We start from the raw sequence: 22,061 nt of genomic DNA, 5'->3' as shown, positions 1-22,061 counted from the left end.
CAGTGTGAATGTACTTGACACTACTGAACTGTACACTTAAAATGGTTAAGATGGGGTGCGCCTGTCTGGCTCAGTTGGTAGAACCCTGACTCTTGATCTCGGGGTTGTGAGTTTGAGCCCCATATTGGGTGTAGAGATTATTTAAAAGTAAAATGCTTTTTAAAAATGGTTAAGATGGTAAATTTTATGTTATGTCTATTTTACCACAACTTTAAAAATTTTTTTTAACTTCAAATGAAAAATCTTCCCAAAAGTAAGATCAGTGAGATTTCCCAAAGAAAGAGTTCAACAGCTAGGGCTCAAGTAATCTGGAACTCCCCCACCCCCACAGAATAATGTTTTTCTGACTCCATGTACTCTTTTAAATTTACTCTAACCTGAATTTCTTCTGTGAAAATCAATAAAAAGAAACCTAGTTTAGAACGGAGTGGGGAGGCCAGCAGGGGGAGCTCTCGTGTCCTACCACTTGGCATTTGCAGATCCAGCAGTGAGAGGTGGCCCTTGCAGATACCACTTTACTATCAGGCAACCAGAGGGAAGACTTTCCTCCTCCCCCAGCAACAACCCAGCCAATGAGAAACGCTCACAATTCAGCCAATGAGAAGCCACCATACTTCCAACTCTCACTTTACTCCAATGGACTTTCTGTTTACAACAGTCTTCCCAACGTCCCGTTTCCTCTATAAAAAGGCAGTCCTCTGTCCTGCAGACTTCCGTATGGGTTTGCTGTGGTGTTCTCCGACTGAATTGTCACTCTTTGTTATTCCCCTATAAACCCATTTTTGCTGGTAAAAATAACAGGCATTTTATTTTTAAGGTTAACATTAATGCTCGTGAGTGGGACCCAGAGAAGCTGTGCAACAATTTTGAGGCTAGGGAGCAAACTGGTGCCGGTACCCTCAGAGCCAGTTCGGCTCACTGCGCCCTCTGGGACCTTGGAGTCTGAGGAGGGTAAGTTTTCCCCTGGATTTTGAGCTCTGCTCTCTTCGTGTGTGAGTTCTCCAGGCTTTATTCAGGATCTGTTTTAAGATCTCATTTTTTCTGAGAGTGTTCGCTTGGCCTTCGGTCTCTTTTCCAGAATGAACCATTCCTTTCGGATTAGGGTGCCCTTCGGTCTGACTCCTGTTTGGAACCAGACTGCTCCTGGTGGAACGGTGCCTGTTGGAAGTCTGTTGGCCTTTGGTGTGACAGAGATCAGACTCACTACAGCAGAGTCTGGGGGCCCTTATCATTGGTCCCTCTTGGCCTCACTACCTCCCTCTTTATGGGCAACATCTTCAGATAATAACATCTTCCGGTAATACTGGCAGAATCCACAGTGTACCTCCCATCAGGATTCCAATGGATTTCTCAAAATCTCTTCTCAGGATGGAGCGATACTGTATAAAGAAGCCCTTCAAGGCATCAAGACTATAATAGAAGATCACAAGGTTCGGAGCCTCATTATCCCCTGCACTAGTCCCTGTAATTCCACTGTTTTACCTGTGAAAAAGCCCAGTAGCTGTTTGTCCCCGACCTTGAGCAATAAATAGCATTGTTACCGCTTGGCACCTGTTGTTCCTAAGCCCCATATGCTACTGACATCCATTCCCTCTGAAGGCAAATTTTTCACTGTAATTGATCTATGCAGTGCATTTTTACCATTCCGTTGATAAAGATAGCCCATGCCTTTTTGCTTTCACTTGGGAAGAATGGAAATGCTCCTGGACAGTAAGCCTCAGGGTTACACAGTCGTTTTTACTTTTCACAAACCTTAAAAGCTGATTTGGGTGATAGAAAGTTTTCTGCAGGCTCTATTTTGTTACAATTTGTATATGATTTACTTCTCTGCTCCCTTTCTCAAACCTCTTCACAGGAGACAGCATCCACCTATTAAAACTTTTGGCCTTAAAGGGACATAAGTTCTCAAAAAAAAAGGCCACTTGCTCAAACTCAAGTTCAACACTTCGGACCTCTAATCTTGAAACAAGGGCTACATTCAGACCCAGACAAAACCCCTCACAACTGCTTGACACTGACAGATTACCTTTTGAGCCCCCCCCCCATGGAACTACACAGGAAACACCTCTAACCAATGCAGGTTTTTCATGCTTTACTGATGTTTCTTTCTTTCCTTCTTTCTTTTTTAAGATTTATTTATTTGACAGACAGAGATCACAAGTAGGCAGAGAAGCAGGCAGAAAGAGAGGAGGAAGCAGGCTCCCCACGGAGCAGAGAGCCCAACGCAGGGCCTCATCCGAGCTGGGATCGTGACCTAAGGTGAAGGCAGAGGCTTTAACCCACTGAACTACCCAGGTGCCCCATCTTTCTTTTCTTTTCTTTTTTTTTTTTTGAGATTTATTTATTTTAGAGAGAGAGGACAGGTGAGGGCAAGTGTACTGGGGGGTGCAGGGGCAGAGAGAGAGAAAGTACCATGCAGACTCCACGTTGAGTGTGGAGCCTGATGTAGGGCTCAGTCCCATGATGTCAAGATCATGACCTGAGCTAAAATCATGAGTCGGATGCTTAACCAACTGCACTACCCAGGCGCCCCTTACTGATGGTTCTTATTTAAAGGATAGTAAATTTTGTGCTGGGTTTGCTATAGCAGCTCCTTTTGAAGTCGTTGAGATCGGAGCTTTACCTTTATAATTCAGCCTTACTCCAGCTTGTAACTTAGCTTGAGGATAAAAATGTGAGCATTTATACTGATAGTTGGTATGCTTTGGGGGTAGCTCATGACTTTGGAATGTTATGGAAACAGGAAGGTGTCTCTACCTCCGATGGAAATAAAATTTAAAATGGTTTCTATGTCCCAAAATTTTTAAATACTGTACTTTGCTGGCTACTCTGGCTATTACTAAGGGTCCTGGGTATTCAAGAGTCAGCTTCCTGGGTGCCACAGTAAACCACTTCACTTGTATTTCTGCCAACAGCAGTGCTAAACTTCTGTCATGTTCCAAAGTGATGTTCTCCCAGATGGTAACTTGGAAAAGTTGACCAGAGATACCCAACAGTTGGCCCCAGAGAGGGAAAAATAATATTGGAAATCTAGTTATTGTTGCCTCATTAAAAAGGGGGACCTCGGGTTTGGACCAAATAACAATCCAGCCCTACCAGAAGTTCTAAATTTCCTACTCCTTAGCGCTGTACATGCATTAAACATTGGTCTACTAGAAGTAATAGCATTCGTGCAATACTGGTGGGGAAATATTAACAAGGTCACAAAAAGTACCTACCTCCGTTGTCCCATCTGTCTAAAGTATAATTCAGGGAAACCTGTGTGTACAAATGGATTTCCTGCAGCTTCCCTGTCTCGTGGATATGTTTAAGTCATGGATTGTATGTTTCTCTCTAGTGCCATGCTTTCTCTTGTAGATAGGCCAACGTTCTGTGGCTAAAATTCCATTAGAAAAAAAATTATCGGGTGCCTGGGTGGCTCAGTGGGTTAAGCCTCTGCCTTCAGTTCAGGTCATGATCTCAGGGTCCTGGGATTGAGTCCCGCATCAGGCTCTCTGCTCCGCAGGGAGCCTGCTTCTCCCCTTCTCTCTCTCTCTGCCTGCCTCTCTGCCTACTTGTGATCTCTGTCAAATAAATAAATAAAATCTTTAAAAAAAATTATCCCTGCCCGGGGAACCCAGAGAACCCATTTTGCCAGTCAGGTGCTCCAACAAGTCTGTGCTATTGGCTGGTTTTACAACACTTTTCATTGTTCATATCATCCTTGATCCTCCAATCCTTGGTTGAATAGACTAATGGCACTATTAAGACTCAGTTGGAAAATTTTGAAGAAATCCTTCAAATATGCTGACCAAAACCACTGCCATTACACCTAAATCTCAGATCTACCCTCTCCGGAACTCAGACTCTGACCCTTTGAGGTTGTCACGGGATGTCTGATACACTCGTCCCCTGCCTCCTCTGACCCCCAGTAGACAAAAGAAGATACACTTCAGTACTGCAGAGGCATAACTGCTTGGTTAACGTAACCATGCTTTGGTATAGCCGTCTTTTCATGGTACACTCCTGGGAGATGGTGACCTTAAGCCTCATGCCCTGCAACCTAGAGATTTCATCTGTTGGAAAAGACCCCTCCAAAAAGACTTTCTTCAACCTTACTGGAAAGGACTTTATCAAGAACTTCTAATCAACTCTTATGCCACCAAACTCCAGAGAATAGATTCTTGAATTCACGTGACCCTCCTTAAGAAAGCCCAAACCCTGACTGGACCTGCACGCCCTCTGGTGACCTGAAAGTAAGATTGCCCAGAATCAAAGCAGATGACATCTAATGAGACCCCTTTTCCAAGACATCAGGGTGGGCCTGTATACATTTTTCTCACCATTGCTTCTTTTTTTCTGGAAGGATAATTCCCTTGTCTGCATTTTCTAAGCTCATGCAAAAGGGGGAAACCTTTTTTGATTATGGGCTTTTGGAAACAGCCTCATGATGATCCCAGGACAAATGAATCTTACACTTGCTCTTTCTGAAGGATTAGAAGGTTCGGAATTCACAAAAGGCTTCTTTCATCTGAATTGTTAACTGAATTTAGACTCATCGAAATTCATGGTCTCTGAACTTCAGGGTCTCCGCAACCTTAGAGACTATTATCAATAACACATTTGGTTCAAATAGTTCTTTTGCGATAACAGTACTGTTCTTAAATAGCTTTCAAAGTTTGCTGTTTTGCAAAAAGTGCACTGTTGCTTCATGTTTATACCTACACTGTATCTTCCCAACTGCACGGGGCTAATTCTCTCCATGTGCTCTTGTAGGAGCCACAGTTCCCCTTTCAGGATTGCTTTAAGTGGAGACTTTGCCTTCACAGGGAGAACCTTTTCCCCCTAAGTCTGAATGAGTGCAAATAAATTTCTCAGCTACTTTCAGACCTAGAGTCCCAGTTTAGAACCATTGTATGATGTGGAATTGTTAAATTTCTTTTTCTGTTTTGTATCATTATTTTGAGTTTTTGTATTTTGTTGCCTATCAGACTTTTAAAAACGATGTACACAATAAGGTGAGGCTGGCTGGCCCGTGGAGATCATCTCCAGTGTTTACAGTCCTGACATATATGGACTACAGAGGGGAAATACTGAGAGTTAGCCCTCCTAACATTCCTTGTTACCCAAAAGTGGCTTGAGTGGTTTCCAGCTGCTAGGCACTTTCCTACCAACTTAGAACATGACAACTGGGAAAGGTCCTTCGTGGTACTGAGGGACAAAATTACGAAATGTGGAGAACCTGATTCTTGACCAGTGATGCTTTCGAAGAAAGACCTTGATCATAAAGGGGAAATGTGAAAACTAACCAAAGGAAATCTTGTTTAGAAAGGAATTGGGAGACCAGCAGGGGGAGCTCTCATACCCTACCGCTTCACCTGGATATTGCTTTGCCAATCACTTAGGAGGAAGAAAGGCTTTCCTCTTCCCCCGGCAATAGCCCAGCCAATGAGAGACACTCACAACTCAGCCAATGAGAAGCCACCATACTTTCAAGTCCCACTCCTCTGTTCTACAGACTTGCCTAGGGTTTTGCTAGAGCTTGCTTATCCTGGATTGCAAATCTCTGCTATTCTCTAATAAACCCATTTTTGCTGGTAACATAACTGCCAGTTTTGTTTTTAAGGTTAACACATCAACACTGCTGAAACATGTATATTGTTTTGATCCCTTATACAGATTTGAGATCAGAACTGAACCTTTCCCCTTTCTTCACAAGTCCTCAGAATGACCGACTTGCCACTTGGCATCGTGGCTTTAATTCGGGAGGCCCCAGCAAACATGAAAAAATACTTAAAGTGATGCAAGTATTACGGTCATCAACTCCTCCTGATCTGCATGAGACTACTGATTTTAGCATCTCAGAACACCTCAGCTCAATGCAGACTGGTACAACTGGTCTTCCTACTAGTAGTCCTACATCATAGGGAACAAAAAAAGGGGGGAAAGTAGAGAAAGAAAGAGGGAAAGGAATAGAAAAGGAAGGAAGAACTCACTGGAAAAGAGAAAGGAGGTGTCCATGTGTCCATGTATGTGGCTTTGGTGGCCCTCCATGGCTGCTGCCATGGTTTTCTGACTTTTGCTTTCAGTTCACGATGAGTACGGGTATGATCACTACCAGCATTATTAGTGTGATGAGAACCGATATTGTGTACACATGTACAACATCATGCTAGTGTGTTTTATAAGTACTATGTCATTTCTTTCCAACTCTAATCCTAAAATGATAGGTAACTAGTATTATTATCCCTATAGTAAGAAGGCCCTATTGAAGAATTAACTTGTTTTCTTTCAGGCCTATGCAGTAAGATACCAGGGGCACCTGGTTGGCTCAGTTAAGTGTCTGCCTTCGGCTCTGGTCATGATCCCAGGGTCCTGGGATGGAGCCCTACATCGGGCTCCCTGCTCAGCAGGAGGCCTGGTTCTTGCTCTCCCACTCCCCCTGCTTGTGTTCCCTCTCTCGCTGTTCTGTCAAATAAATAAAATCTTTAAAAAAGAAAGACACCAGAAAGTCATCTTGACTTTTTTTTTTTTTAAGATTTTATTTATTTATTTGAGAGAGAGACTGATAAAGAGCATGAGAGAGAAGGTCAGAGGGAGAAACAGGCTCCCTGTGGAGCTGGGAGCCCAATGGGGGGACTCGATCCTGGGATCATGACCTGAGCCGAAGGCAGGCACCCACACCTTGACTTTCTTAAGAGGATACATTTTGGGGGGTAATCGGAATAGCTACACTTAAGTGTGAGATGGTTGTTCAGGAAAGGCATGCAGACCTTTTTGGGGTGGGGTCCCCTGAAGGCAAGGCAGCCACCCTCAGAAGAATGGACAGAGACCAGCTTTATTATTCTGGAAAAGAGATGTAATGAGATCCTTTGTACTTTTAAGAATTGGCTAGGAGGGGCTGCCTGCCCCCTGGTGGTGTGGATTCCTGGGGAAGGAAAGGAAGGGAACAGATGTTCCAAGTCTACACCAGGGAAGGACCTACTGAAATCTGAAGAACCTTGCTAGACGGCTAATCTAAAGTAGTGAGGTCTGTAACCCTGGAAATTCATGCAAGAAATCATCCTAGCTAGGCCAAGCCCCAGGAAGAGAATCGTCCTCCCTGAAAGATCCATGGCAGTGGACGAGGTTTTATGGCCTGTGTAGGACTGTCAACAGTGACACCAAGTGGCAATGAGAGGCAAAGGCAGGAGCCTCTAGACTTCTGGTGCCTCCCCTGTGCCTCAGGGTATGGGGGCCTTGATGTGGGGTTTGCTCTATGGGGTAACTACAGACCTGATACAGCTGATCCTAAGACACCGAAATGGCTGGAGATTTCTGGATTAGGCTGCTCTATACTCTTGTAAACGCACTTCCTTATTTCCCTGAGTGCTGAATTCAGAAAAGTAATTTTCTCACATCATGAAAGGAATGGCTGCCGTATTTACTGGGAAAATTGAGGCTGAGGTCATTTGATGGCGGAGGTGGGGGGGGGGTGCTGTTTTGAAAGTCAAACAAGGTATTCCCAGTCTCCTCCCAGGAAGCCTCCCTTGATCCCAAGTTAGGCATTTTCATAAGGACCTGTGTTTTCCTGGTTATGGGAGTTAAAGTGCAATTGTGATTTCCTGTTGACTTGCTCTGGCTTCCCTCATTGACTAGAAGCTTGTAGAAGGCAGGGATACTGCTTTGTTCACCATTGTATCCCCACTGCCTTGTGTGTGTTGAAATCAAAGGATTATCTTTATACTTAACCTGTAACCCAGATTCAGGTAAGGACTGGAAAGAATAATTTTTTTTTTTTTCACTGTGCTGCCTGATGCTGTATTCTTTCTTGTAGTGTCTACAGTTTGGAAGGCTGAAGACCTCTCTCTGGAGGTCTCAACTTTAGTTTTAAGGGTAGGTCAAACAGGCTGTTGCCCTGAGCTAAAGCACCACCTGCCCTGGGCTGGTTGTTTGTGCTACCGTCTTAACATTCTTTTCTTAGAAACTGTACTCAGAATGCAACCATGTGGCTTAATAAGAGTTTTCCAAAATGACACAGAAGAGAAATACTTTCAGATATCATAAAATCACTTTTATTTTTTACCATATACAACATTTCAGTGACCCATACATGACTGATTTGGAAGAAAAGATTTGGTTTTATGATTCTGCATGTCTTCTGTATGGGTGAACATATATTCTCCAAAGAACAGAGAAGGAAGCTGAATCATAAGATCATAAGGTAAACACTGTCACAGGAGGAGTTGTTCTGAAGCTTAAATAGTTTGTAGACATATGAAAATATATACTGTTTTATGGAAAGGGAGAATAAATACTGGAACTCTATCGTAAGAGCCCATATAGATTAAAAAATTAATATGTCAAATGTGAACTCACAGATGATTACTTTATAGTGGATCATGAAAAGGAATTCAGAGATGTTTGGAGCCCAAGAACTATGAGGCCAATTTAATGGAAGAACTCTAACTTCCACTTCAGGGACAGAATATGGGGTTAGATAAGCTGCTTGTCTGACCCAATGTGGAATTTATGACTTTTACACTCCTCCGAGGCATACAATAGATGGTTAGCGAGTTGAAGCCTAACCACCCATGACCCATAATGGTGTTATCAAATTCAGCTCTGGAAGCCAGCACTCCAAAATCCTTATATAAAATATAAGGGAGCAGGGGAAAGTATAGGCAGGAATAAGCTTCTGATTCTTATCTCTTTGGTATTCACTCCCTTTGAAGTCCTGTCTGTGGATTAAGAAACTGGTTCCCATTTAGTCATGAGGAAACCATGAGAAATGAGTTGGATTTCTGAGATATTTCTGACTATCTCTTTAGTCTGATGTTTGGGAGCAAAGGACAAGACCTTTTTTTTTTTTTTAGTCTAAGAGCGAGTGCACTGATTAAGCACACAGTAAGGAGCAAGAGGCCCTCTCCTTAGCTGGACACTGAGAGTGAAATTCCTAGTGACTAGAGTGACCTCGGAGGAGCTGAGCTTGTGGATGGGTGAGGTACAAAGAACATGGGTGTCCCAAACACCTGTCTAGTGGGCCTGCAGAACACAAAGAGTAATGTCTCCTTTCTCCTCCCTCTTTCCTCCCTTAGGAAACCCCGGCAGTAGGGGCTGCCTTCAACCAAATCGCTGTTTCCATTTAACAATTATGTGCATTGCACTTTTCTGCTCGCTGAACAGCAAACTGGCTTTCCTCCTCGTTGTTCTTCTCTTTCTGCCTATAGGGCAATTTCCGCCTCTCTACTTTGCAAGGCTTGTAGTTCAGATACAGTGCTATGGTGACCACACCCACTCCAAGGGCGACGATGATGATGATGAAGATGGTGGAGCTGATTCCTTCATCCAGTCCTGCCCAAGTACAGAAGACAGAGTTCTGGAGGGTTACAGGGCAAAGAGAACCCCTGCCTTCCCCAGCCTACCACACCCACTTCTCAGTCTCACCCTCCCTCCGCCCACTGGAATTTTTCTTTTTTCCAGGTTTGGATAACAATCCCAAACCCCTGGGGGATTTCCATCCTGGGCCAGGCAGCAGGAGACCCACAGTCACCTTGAACCATGACAGCAATGTCTTTGCTGACAGAGCCCAGTTGGTTAGTGGCTGTGCAGCAGTAGGTTCCTGTGTGGTTCTCGGTTGCCTTCTGTGGAATGTCAAGGTTGAAGATTACTCCATTCCAGGTACACACCAACGTTGGAGTTGGGTTTCCCTTTGGGACGCACGCAAGCATCTGCTCTGTTCCTTTCACCCATGTCTGGTTGCCAGGACAATCAGATTCCTCTAACCGAGGCTCGTCTGGAAAAGACAGTCCCCCAGGGAACTGAGTTCCGTGTGCCACGTTCCTTCCCCACTGAGATGCTCAGCTCCCCCTTTCCCCTAATCCAAATAGTGTGTCCATTTGACCAGACAGCTTTCCTTCCCAAGGGAAGAACCACTGTTCCCTGTTTTGGGCCTGTCTTGTCTTCCCTTCCCTAGGGGCAAGGAGGGAGTCTGAGATGCATGCAGTAAAGGCACTATAATAGGTTCAGACTAAATGATCTGGGCTGTCCTATCAATGGTGGATTTCCTGCTTCCCATCTTTGCTTCTCAGTGAGTGAGGAGATGTATAGGGGTGACCCCAGAGATGAGGATTTTCTACTTTTCAAAATACAGATTCTTAGGTGGAAATTTCCCTCCTCAGCATAAACTCCCAACTACCACTTCCTGTGTCCTCAGCCATCAACTAACACCACCTGATCACCCTATATTCTCTTTTCCATTCCCAGTTCTCCCTCATGTTTCTCCCAGCTCCCTTTCCTGGGGCTAAGTTAAGCTTAGGGAGCTTTAACTTCATTTCCTCCATTTTTTTAAAATGGGTAAAATGTAGCAACTCTAATAATGAAGTTGCTGGCCAAGACCTCTAGAAATGAGATACCAATAATAATTCTTGTTTTGACCAGAAAGATCAGGCTTCTACTCACATAAGACATGGAGCTGCATTGCAGTGGTTTTGATGAACCGTTGACCCTGAACCTCCAAAGAGGCCTCACAGGAGAAATTTCGGCCATTATCTTCCTCCCTGGTAGTAAGTAAAAGCCAGGCAGTCTCCCCAGGGGCAGGGATATCTGGGGCTCCCTTCAGCCGAAGAGTAGGGCTGGGTGATGTTAATACATGCCCCGAACAGGTCACATTAATGTCTCTCCCTGCCAATGGGTATAATTCTTCTATCTCCAGGACTGGTGGAGGGAAGCCTATAAGAAGGAAAGAGAACCAAACGTATTTCTCAAAACTCACAGCCACTCCCGTATGTTGCTGCTAAAGGAGTGGTATCTAGGCAGACAAGATGGGAGACTTTAGACACTCTCCTGCCTCTGTGCTGAATGGCAGGAGCAATGAGATTTGGGAATTTGAAAGTTTGTCTTAAAACAGACACAGTGTGCATACATTTGGCTATGCCTCTGTGGCAAGGATGGTAAGATGGCTTTTCATCTTACAGATTTTTCCTCTTTACCTCAAAAAGTTGTTCTAGAAACAAGTTGAAGGACCCACAATCACTCGGTAAGTAGGCTGGCCTAAGGAAACAGGGCGAAGGCTGAACAGAGCTACTGTCTCAATGTGTGCATCAGAGAAAACTCACTTGAGAGTGTACCTAGGAGAGGTCAGTAGGGATATTTGCTGTTGAATCACCAAGACTTTACTGTGGAAGATTTCAGTGGCAGAGAACCCGTGTGAGGAATGGAAGAGGCAGGTCACTTACTGTAGACGTGCACTGGCTCTCTTGTTTTCTGTTCCATTGGACCCAGAGATACCAGGCAAGACAGCTCCTGATCACCAGTCTCCATGGCCCGAACAGTGGCATTGGCCCATGCTGTGTCTCCTTTCCAGGAGACAAAGGGGCTCAGCTCCTGGTCTCCCAGGAACATGTGGAACATGACCTCTCTCGCTGGGAACACCCTAGACAACTCACAGCTTACAGTCTCTGCCATCCCAATCTCCAAAAGTGGGGAGACCCAGATTTGGGGGCTCTGAGAGAATTCTGTCAAGAAATGGAAAAAAAGGAAAGGAAGGAGAAAAGCCACGATAAATCATGTGCTGTGTGGGGCCCCACAATGTAGGAAGGGAGGGGGGCTAAAAGCACTCTGTCCCGAGGGTAAGTTTAAGACCCACGTAGAGGTAGAGCGCAATTTCCTTTACACCCCCGTCTCAAACTTTGTGGGAACTTAGTCCCAAAGGCCAAGGTAAGACAAGGAAAATGAGCCTCAGGATCCTTCCACACCTGGGCTCTGACTCACCAAAGATCCGAAGTACCTTGATGGCTGAACTACTGTGAAAGAGTCCTCCACCATGTGAACTCAAGTCCAGTTCTGCACGGCATGAGAAATTACACCTGTCATCTTCCCTTTGGGCTTTGACATTGATGGTGACCTCAGCTCTTTGGGAGGCCACAGCCAAGCTCATAAAGTTCTTTCTATGCAGTTCCTGGTTACCCTGGAGAAGGGTAAGGCTGAGGTTCTCCAGGGGCACCACCCTGGGCACATGGCACTTCACTGTCAAGGCTTCACCCATGGCTACCCATGAAGGCTGCAGCTCCAGGATCACCTGCTCTGGTGGCTCTGTAAGACAAAGGTGGGCTGGATGAGAGAAGGCTACTCACCCTTCCAGAAAGAAGTGATACAGGACAGGCTGCCTGTGATACAAGGTGACCGTTACCCTTAAACCATCTGATCAACAGTGTCAGCTTTCTGCCAACTCCGCCCTACATGAAACAAGTCAGGCTTCTGACTCTTTTTCTGCCCATCAAACATGGCTAAAGTCATAGCCAAGAAATGACTGTTGAGGGGGAAGTCCTTTCTGTTGACTGTAGCTGCCATGCTGGAGAACTTTTATCTCTTATCAGAGGTGCTTCAGAGGCATGAGCAGCTTCTGAGGAGCTCCTTAGCATCCCAGAAAAACTATACCCTGGTTTACCGCGCGCTTACCCCACCGAGGTCACGCTTACTCATATGGTCCTATCTTTGCCAGTGCCATCTGCTCACCTATAAGACCTTCCCCAGCCATCTCCAGCACTTCCAATCCTCCTTATTCTGCAGGAGAGAAGCTCAAGAGCCTCCTTTTCCATGGAGTCTTCTCCAACTACCCCAGCCCACAAAGACCCTCCTTTCTCTAATCCCTATTTATTCTAAATATTTGTGTTAAATAATTTAGCACTAATTGCACACTTTTTTTGATCACATACAGCCAGCATTACTAGCTTATGCCTCCTGTGCTTGAACATATGCTCAAGCACAATGTCTGGATGCCCTCTCTGGTCTGCTCCAAATTTAAAATCCTACACCAAAGGTAAATAGAAGTAATTGGCCCTAGAATTCCTACAGTGTGACAGAAATCTCTAATTTTTCCCTAAATAAGACATAGTCCTGTTCCCCCCACTCTTCCCTTCCTCCTCAGCCCTACTCACGATACACAGTGATGCCAAGGCTTGTGTCCTTTTGGATCCCTGCACAAGAGAAGAAGCACTGCAGAACAGAATTTTCTGTGACATCCTCCAGAAGAAACTCCTTCCACTGAGGTCCTTTGTCCACCTGGGTTTTCTTTAAGAAAGTCTCAATTCCACTGGGTCCGGGGTCTGGACAGGTAGTGCTGCAGTTGACCATTAGGGACTGTCCAAGCTTTACCAGGGCCTGATCTGGCCAAACAGAAACCTCAAATATCTCTTCAGTCGCCCCTGAAATGATCAACCATATATCCCAAAGACTTTGGTGAGGACCACATGAGCCAAATAAAATACAAAGCCAATTCTATTTGATGGTTAGAAATAGGAAACATACCCTGAAGAAAAAGTTACAAACTAGACAAGAAAAAGACCCTTAATGAACAAGTTAGAACCCTGATTCCACCACCACGCATTCCCTCCACTCATTATCTTTCTAGAGATCTTGATTTCTCCATTAGCGTCACCTTGGAAGCTATGGAGTTCTTAAAATTCATGCCCAGGAAACCATTCTCTTTCTGCACTTCCAAATGTCTTAGAAGCTCGAGGATTGGCTGCTGAGGACTCTCAAGGGGTTAACAGGTCCTGGAGAAAAGACTTTGTTACTTATACCTCAAAGCAGTGTCTCTTTGAAATTATGGTGTAAAGACTGCCTTCACCAGAATCACCTGGGGTGCTTGTAAAACTGCAGATTCTAGCTCTGCTTCAGACTGAATGATTAAAAACTTGTGAAAGTGGGACCTGGAAATAACACAAGTGAACAGAACAAGCATTCCTGATGACCCATATGCATGCCAAATCAGGAGAACCACTAGCCTAAATATGAATCCTCGGGTCACTCATTTCCCATGGAACTTTTCACCTCTTCTCAAAATGAGACTATTCCTCTTTGCTTTGGTACTAAGGCAACAGATATTTTTAGATGCTTAGGAGTTTAGTCTGCAAGAGAAATCTCAGAGGCAATGAGAGAGACATCAGGTAGGTTTTAGATGCCTGACACAGGTGAAAGGGAGTCTCCTGAAAGCTTCCCTACAGGTCCCCTTTAGCTACTCCATGTCCACCATCTGCTTCATCTGCCAAATACCAGTCCCTTCGACAAACACACAACTCATATAGCATGTTACCCACTAAAGCTCCAGTTCCTTTCTTGCCATCCAGAGAACTCACTTCTCACAAGTGAGCTATGGGCCCTTTCCTAGCAAGATCCTACTGTAGCTTTTCATGACACAAAAGGTGGCAACAATGAAGTAAAAATATTCTCAAGAGCAGGAAAACCGGACAGTCCTGGGGCAGCAGGGAACCAAGGAGAAAAGGCATATTTTTTTTTTTTAAGGCATATTTCTTAAGGAGAGTTCTCTCTGGTGGTCTACTATCCTGTCCCTCAATTAGGGTTCCCCAATTATAAGCCAAAGAACCAACTATTGATTTGTGTCCTAATGATCCCAAAATATGAACCTCTCCCTAGGGTTTGGGCAGGTGAATACTCAATTTTCGCCCCACTCAGTACTTCTGAGCCTCTTTCTCATTGGTCAGCCACCTGCAGTCTGGCACGTACTGACTAAAGAAAATGTCCCAAATAGCCTCACCTGGGAAAGGGATCGAGGCCAGCAGGGCCCAGACACGAAATAGTAGCATTTCCATCCTTGTGAAAAGGGCCAAAAGCTGGAGAGAAAGGAGAAAACAATGCTGGAGAAAGTGACCAAAGAAAAGAAAAAGGATACAGAAAATTGTTTCTTTGATACTGTTAAAGGTCAGCCCCTTTCCTAAAACCTTGCATAGTCTGGAGAAATTGTAGCAAGAGTAACAGTGGTGTGGTGTGGGTGTACTAAAAGGACGTAGGAAAATAATAGAGGACATTAGATTTAGTGAGACTCCTGTATAAGTTTGTATTGCATTTATCTGTTCATGTATTTGCCTCCATTATGTCTGAGTCAACAGAAGGCTGTTAGCATGAAAATAAAAAATGAAGTTTGGAGAGATGAGATCAGCCAATGTATATCTAGCACTGTCCAATGGAAAGTAACCCTGAATCTAGAAAACACGGTCCCTAGAATCCCATTCTCTGATGTAAGGGAGAAATGTTTCAACACAGCTCTCTCCTCATGACCTCTATGAAATATTCCTCAAGATAAACCACCTCTTTCTGATCTGCCTCCACGTTCACCAAGAAACCACTGGATTATGACTTTGGCTAAGTGTAAAGTGTCCACTTCTCTTTTCTCCACCAATCCATACCAAGTTTTTCTTCTTTCAAATCCCCATTCAAGAGCCCCACATCGGGCTCTCTGCTCAGCAGGGAGCCTGCTTCCCCCTTCCCTTCTGCCTGCTTTTCTACCTACTTGTGATCTCTGTCTGTCAAATAAATAAATAAAATCTTTAAAAAAAATAATTCACCAAAGTGAATTACATTTTAATATACATAGCTTCAGAAATCATGTTTGGCATAAAGTGAGGTACAATGTGTAGTAAGTAAGGGACTGTGAAGTTAGGAATGTTTCTTAGAAAAAATTAGCTTGAATGGTTTTTTTTTTATTATTATTTGACAGACAGAGATCACAAGTAGGCAGAGAGGCAGGCAGAGAGAGAGAGAGAGAAGGAAGCAGGCTCCCTGCTGAGCAGAAAGCCCGATGCAGGACTCGATCCCAGGACCCTGAGATCATGACCTGAGCCAAAGGCAGAGGCTTAACCCACGGAGCCACCCAGGTGCCCCTAGTGAATTATTTTTAATGATGAAATTATTACAATGCTGGAATTTCCCTGAGGACAAGAGACTATAATTTATTTATCTTGCATCTCCAGCACCTAGCACAGTGACTAGCATGTTACAGGTATTTCGTTAAATGAACAATTACCTTCTAATTCTGTATTGGAGTTTTCATGCATTGGGTTTTACACAGGTATACCTTTACTTGTATGCTGGTCTGAAAGAGGCTGTTTTCTTGGGGGGGGGGGGTCTTTTTTTACATTGATAAGATACACAGGCATATCAAAATTTATAATCCCAAGTGATTGTTACTCTTCAAATACTTTGGGAAACAATACATTTATTCCAATAATGACACCATTATTAAAAATTTTTTTAGAAGTGATATGACTCAGACACCTTATTCACCAGACTTAGCTCTGAGTCTCTTTCCAAGGAGGATCTTCTGTTACTGAAGATATTCTAACGTTACCCCAGACTGAAGTTCTAAGAGTTTTAAGTAATGACAGCTCTTTTTGAAAAAGTATAAAAGCCCTGAGTGGAATTGCTGATATTCATACGTTACTTCAGCAGACAATTACTGAGCATCTACAGTATTCCAGGCTTTTAGGAAGGTGCTGAAGTTACCAAGATTTATCCAACAACAACAGGAATTCCTGGAATTTACTAAGAAAAACAAATACAAATGAAAATAACATAATGTCAAGTGTTATTATAAAAATTCGGGGGGGGGGGAGTAAAATGAGAATTAAATGACTTAATTTAAGCCAAGTGTTTAGCCCCATTCCTGCTAAGATTTCAGTGAGGTAGTGATGATGCTGATTGTGTCACCATTGCTGATGCTGCCAACAATAAACAAATTGATCAAGAAACACTGAGAAGGAAACCATTACTACTCCCTGAAGGAGTTGAGGTTTCTCAGAGACACCTACTTTGAACTGGGTTTTCTATTATGACTGGAAGTTTATTAAGGAATGAAGTGATAAGGTGAAGAGGTCAGGACAGACTTACCTGAGAAAAGTCAAGTTCGATATGGGTAGAGGGTAAGAACTGTGGGATCCAGTTAGAGAAGTAGGTTTACAGTTGAGTAGGCAGGTAGGAATTTACAGAGCTTTTAAAGCATGGGAGTGAGATGATCAGCTTTATTTTTCAAGATGACAACACTGGCAGGGTGTGGAAAAAGGAAAGATGAAGAGAAGATTGATGGCCAGGAGATCTGCTGGACTACAGCAGTAATCCAAACCAGTAATCCATAAAGTGAGGTACAATCCAAGAGATGTGAGAGGGCCTGAAGGCAGTGGTGGCTGCAAAATTTCTATACATAAGATGTTTAGAGGGTCTCAGTCTGGTTAGAAATAGAGGCTAGAGGTTTGTGTTTACATAGTACACATACTAGTTTTACTTAACATGTATCTTACAGATCAATAAAAATATCATTCTAAATATTTTTTCACATATTTAGAAAATATCAATTATTCACATCTAGTATTTTGAAAGTGGCATGGAAAGGGCAGAAGAAAATGGCATTTCCACTGTTTGAAGGACATGTATAACATTCACTCAACTATATAATTTAGGGGCACCTGGGTGGCTCATGGCTTAAAGCCTCTGCCTTTGGCTCGGGTCATGATCTCAGGGTCCTGGGATCGAGCCCCACATCCGGCTCACTGCTTGGTGGGGAGCCTGCTTCCTCCTGTCTCTCTGCCTGCCTCTCTGCCTACTTGTGATCTCTGTCAAATAAATAAAATCTTTAAAAAAAAACTATATAGGGGCGCCTGGGTGGCTTAGTGGTTTAAGCCGCTGCCTTCGGCTCAGGTCATTATCTCAGGGTCTTGGGATCGAGTCCCACGTCGGGCTCTCTGCTCTGAAGGGAGCCTGCTTCCCTCTCACTCTCTCTGCCTGCCTCTCTGCCTACTTGTGATCTCTCTCTGATCAATAAATAAATTCTAAAAAAAAACAAAAAAAAACAAACAAAAAAAACCTATATAATTAAAAAGAAATACCAGTCACATTAACTTGGCACTATACAATTCCTATCAACTCTTTAATTTCTTGAGGTAAAATGTTCTCTTCCTAACACCCACTCCAAGGTAGGCAACTCACTATTGATCTATATCTCACTTCAGTGACTCTTTCTTAATCACATGTTGTCTAATACCATTTAATATTTAGTAACCATAGACTATGTTCCAGGCACAACACTGAGTGGTTTACTTTAGTTATCTCATAGCAATCCTATGATTATTGCCAATTTTATAGATGAAGAGATGGAAGTTAAGAGAGGTAAAGTAAGTTAAACCAAGTCACACAACTAATTAAGAGGTAAAACCAAGGGGCACCTGGGTGGCTCAGCGGGTTACGCCTCTGCCTTTGGCTCAGGTCATGATCTCAGGGTCCTGGGATGGAGCCCCACATCGGGTTCTCTGCTCAGTGGGGAGCCTGCTTCCTCCTCTCTCTCTGCCTGCCTCTCTGCCTACCTGTGAACTCTCTGTGTCAAGTAAGTAAATGAAAAATTTAAAAAAAAAAAAAAAAAAAGAAGTAAAACCAGGATTCAAACCGAGGCATCCTGACTACAGGGCAATGCTAACTATTTCACTGTTTTTCTCTGTTCAGTAAATCTAGATTATCTATGCTTTGATGGGGTCACAGTGCCCCAAACAATTCTGCATAGAGGTTAATCCAAGAGCTCCTTCTATTTTAGTCATCTCTCCTTCCCTTGCTGATGTTACCTTTCTCTGCAAGCCCAGTCTTGCTGTGAATGAATCTCATGGGTTATATTCTGCTCCTAGAGCCTTAGATAAAAAAGACTAATCCTTCTTTGATGATTACGAGCCAGGCTAGCTGGTTTTGCCCTTGGTTGCTACTAGCATAGCCATATAGATATAAGAAAATGGCCGGTGGGGGGGGCGATTCTTTTATTTTATTACTCGTACACGGACCATAACTTTGTTTTGTGTTGTTTCAAGTGCTCTTGAGATATCCCCACAGCTCTACAATTTCATCCTTGTTTTCACATGGCATGTTATGATCAGGTACTGAAACGTGCCCTTTTATATTCACTCACTTAAGAACAAAGAAAGCATTCCTAAGGGGTAGTGATATTTAAATATTTTAAAAATTACTTTGGCCTACTTGCTCTGTAGATGATAGCCCCAAATTCAGGGATTAACGTGTCTGAAATCCTAGACCTATAATCCAGCCACTAAAGGGTTGCAGGGAGAGCGCAGGCAGTGGGGTGGGGGGTGGGGGGTAGAACCCTGATCTACCGCTGGGATTGCTCTATAGCCGACCTGGACTTCCAGTCCAAGTCTGGGGCTCTTCCAGCATTTCTTGCAGTATCGGGTACAGACTTGAACCCCACCCTCCCCTGCACTGTCTTTTCTCTCGAATTCCCTGGAATTGGCTTCCTGCTCTAGGGATACCCCCTCCCGCCCGTTCACGATACCTTCGCGAGGGGGGCCCAGCACCACCACCCTGCCTGCCTCCCACCTTCAGTGCCCAGGCCGCCCCCACCTACCCCCCCATCTAATGCTCTCACTCCCTTCTCAGGTCTGCTAGTCTACCTCCCCCCGGCCCAGCCTGGGAGGGCAGGGCACCGCCAGCTCCGACGGACGGAGGGACGAAGCGGCTACAGCAGTTGCAAATACTGGAGGGAAGGCCTGAGCCCAGCGCTGGGCACGGCGCAAGGCCCGCTCCTGCTCGGACTGAGCCTCGTGTCACGTGTGCACACAGTGTGGCTCTCACACGCTGGGCCCCACAGGCCCGGAAGGCCTGTAAAGGAAGACGATATTTAAAACATGAAAGACACGCGGAATAAAAAACCCTGAGCCAGTGCGCCTCCGGGGTTTCTGGCCCGCTAACCGTGTGAGGAAGCGAAGCCCGCCACGCGAGGTCAGACCTCCGCACACTTGACGGAAAAGCCGGGAGGAGACACAGGCACGAACAGAAGCACACAAAGCCAGACGTAAATCCTCACTGAGGGCCGCTCCTCGCTGCTCGGGTCACTCCTCGCGGGGGGCTCGACCGCCTCGCCTGCTCCACTGCGTCGCCCGCACGGTCCTCAGAAACCGGCCACGCGCTCAGACCGTTTGGGAGGCACGGCCAGGAGGGGGCGCGCGACGGAGCACTTGTTGGGAGGATTTCCTGATCTGCCCAGAAACTCGTGACGCCTGAGGAGCAGCTTAGCAAGGGTTGGCCGAGACAAGTGGGGCGGGCCAGGAAGCTAAAACCACAGGAGGGGGTTGCGGGGAAGATACGGGTAGAGAGCCTGTATCTTGCTTGGTAGAGAGAGCATTTTTGACCCAAAATAATAGCTACTCAGTGAAACAAAGTGAAAACCAAAGAGGAGGGATTGTTGTAGCAAGTAACGGCACTATAAGAAAAACAAAGGGCTGTGCACCCCTGTGCCTGTTCGTCATGTGGTACGGCCTGAACACGTGATACGCCGCGCGCGGGAAAGCGCGGCGCGCAGCCGCGTTCCCGCCTCGGGCAGCTCCGCTTCTTTGGCGTCGCGTCTTGGCGCCTCACTAGCTCGAAAATCTAGCGGGCGTTACTGCGGGCTTTTCGTGGGTGACCTGGGAAATGGGTTCTTTTTGCCAATATCCAAGATCTTTTTGTGCCCCGCCCCTTCCGTTTCTCCACATAACAAAAAACACTCTTGAGTGAATGAGCATTCCCTTCCTCACTCCCCACTCCCCGCCGAGGAGCTATCAATAAGCCATCAAAATGGGGGTGAGTAAATCCTGTGTTGCATCTCTCCCCCGAGACCCTTTTCCTCCACTTTCGTGCCAGACGTCTTCTGAGGCTCATTTCTCAAGAACACTGACCTGCGTCTGAACTGGGCCATTCTCAGGGGCATCCTGCGGTGTCGCTCTCCGGTGTCGCTCTCCGTCAGGCTTGTCCGACCGTGAGCCATGGGCTGAGTTCCTTAGTGCAGTGAACTTTCAGGATTTGGGAGTTTGTTTTGCAGGGACCAATTACTGCGCGTACTCGCTGTCTCATTTGCTGTGATTCCTTTGAGGGAGGCACTACTACTAATTCCATTTTATGGAGGAAGGCTGATTTCTTTGAGATCATGAGCGGCTTCTTGTCCAAGAAGGGCAGCTGCCTTTCGTGTACTCTAGTTGTACCAATGCTTTACCTCCTTCCATACTGAAAGTTGAGGGAGAATGTCACGAGGAATAGAAGCTTTGGGGGCAGACATACCTGTCTATGAATTCCTCTTCGGTGTCTTACTGGCTTTGGGACCATGGGAAAATCATATAACTTCTAGTTCCTCTTCTGTAAAAGCAATGACATTTGGCTTATGAATATGAAAGTGCCTACTATGATTTTTGACACGAAGTAGGTGTTCAATAAATGGTAGTCTGTTTTCCTTTTGCAATCACAGAAAGACCTTTCCTGACTAACCCCCCCCCCAAAACTGTCAGGGTTTATTCGAGGCTAGTTTGTAAGACCTATCATAGTCACCCCTTTAAGCTATCCTCATTTCTCTTTTATGGATTTGAATGCGTTTTGCTCATTCATGTTAAATAGTTCTGCAGAGTGCTACCAAATCAACATTCTATTCATCCCTTGCTAGAAACCAGAGTCTCTGCACTTAGCAGGATTTTTTTTCAGCTGCTTATTTTTATAAGGTCCTTTTGAATGTCGTATTCTATTTTGTTGCATGCTTACATTTTTATTGTCCTTTCACTAATTCTTCGGGGGCATTATCAACCTTAACTTTCATTTCTTCAATTAAAATCTTAAATTTTAATATTTTAAGGCTGTAATATAATCCCATCTAATAAGGTGTATCATATAAAACTAGTTCTTAAAAATTATCATACTTTTGTAAATTAGTCCATAGTGAATTGAATTTTGGCAAGTGGGGTTTCTCCATTTGACCCATTTCTTTGTGTGAATGGTACTTTCCTAGGGGAGTAGATAAATCATTCCTTCAAGTGAATAATTGCTTTGGCTGGGGGAATGGGTTATAGAAGCAATAGGTTTGAATCTGTCAGAAACACGGGCACAGCTAGAGGGATGTCCTCTTCTGAAGTGGCATTTCCCTTTTAACTACTTTACTTTGTTTCTGGGCTCCCCAAATCTGCTGCCTTGCTGATCCTTTAAGACTTTTCTCCCCTACCTGTTTTTTTGTTTTGTTTGTTTGTTTGTTTTTGTTAATTCCTGGGGCTGTCAATGCCTGGCTCATAGGCACACTGTTTATAGAAGCTCCATGGTTGGTTAGGGTCAGTACAGTCTTCACCAGAATTAGAAGAACAGAAAATTAAGGGTTAAAATCAGGAGTTAGTATTAAGTGAATCAACCTTGGCCAGCCCGTCAGAGTCAAGGTGAGGATAAGATCTGGGCTAAAGAGTAAACAAAGAAAAATCCAAGAATCCAGGTGAAAGGTCACACATCAATAAAGTTTAAGAAAGCAAGAG

General features: G+C 44.6%; 1 protein-coding gene across 1 annotated transcript; it reads right to left on the bottom strand.

Annotated features, from left to right (window-relative positions):
* Window positions 1-9,103: 9,103 nt before the first annotated feature.
* Window positions 9,104-14,597, bottom strand: LOC123928752 (intercellular adhesion molecule 5). Its single transcript, XM_045983742.1, has 7 exons — window positions 14,516-14,597; window positions 12,897-13,163; window positions 11,731-12,051; window positions 11,196-11,474; window positions 10,420-10,689; window positions 9,512-9,754; window positions 9,104-9,312 (listed from the first exon to the last, which is right to left on the bottom strand). The coding sequence occupies exons 1-7, from the start codon at window positions 14,568-14,570 to the stop codon at window positions 9,104-9,106; spliced, it is 1,644 nt and encodes a 547-aa protein (XP_045839698.1). The 5' UTR covers window positions 14,571-14,597.
* Between the last annotated feature and the right edge of the window lie 7,464 nt (window positions 14,598-22,061).

Source organism: Meles meles, chromosome 18 (genome assembly GCF_922984935.1).
Source record: "Meles meles chromosome 18, mMelMel3.1 paternal haplotype, whole genome shotgun sequence".
In the NCBI taxonomy this organism is placed as follows: Eukaryota; Metazoa; Chordata; class Mammalia; order Carnivora; family Mustelidae; genus Meles; species Meles meles.
Note: the sequence above shows the minus strand (reverse complement) of the source record. Positions and strands in the feature narration are given on the sequence as shown.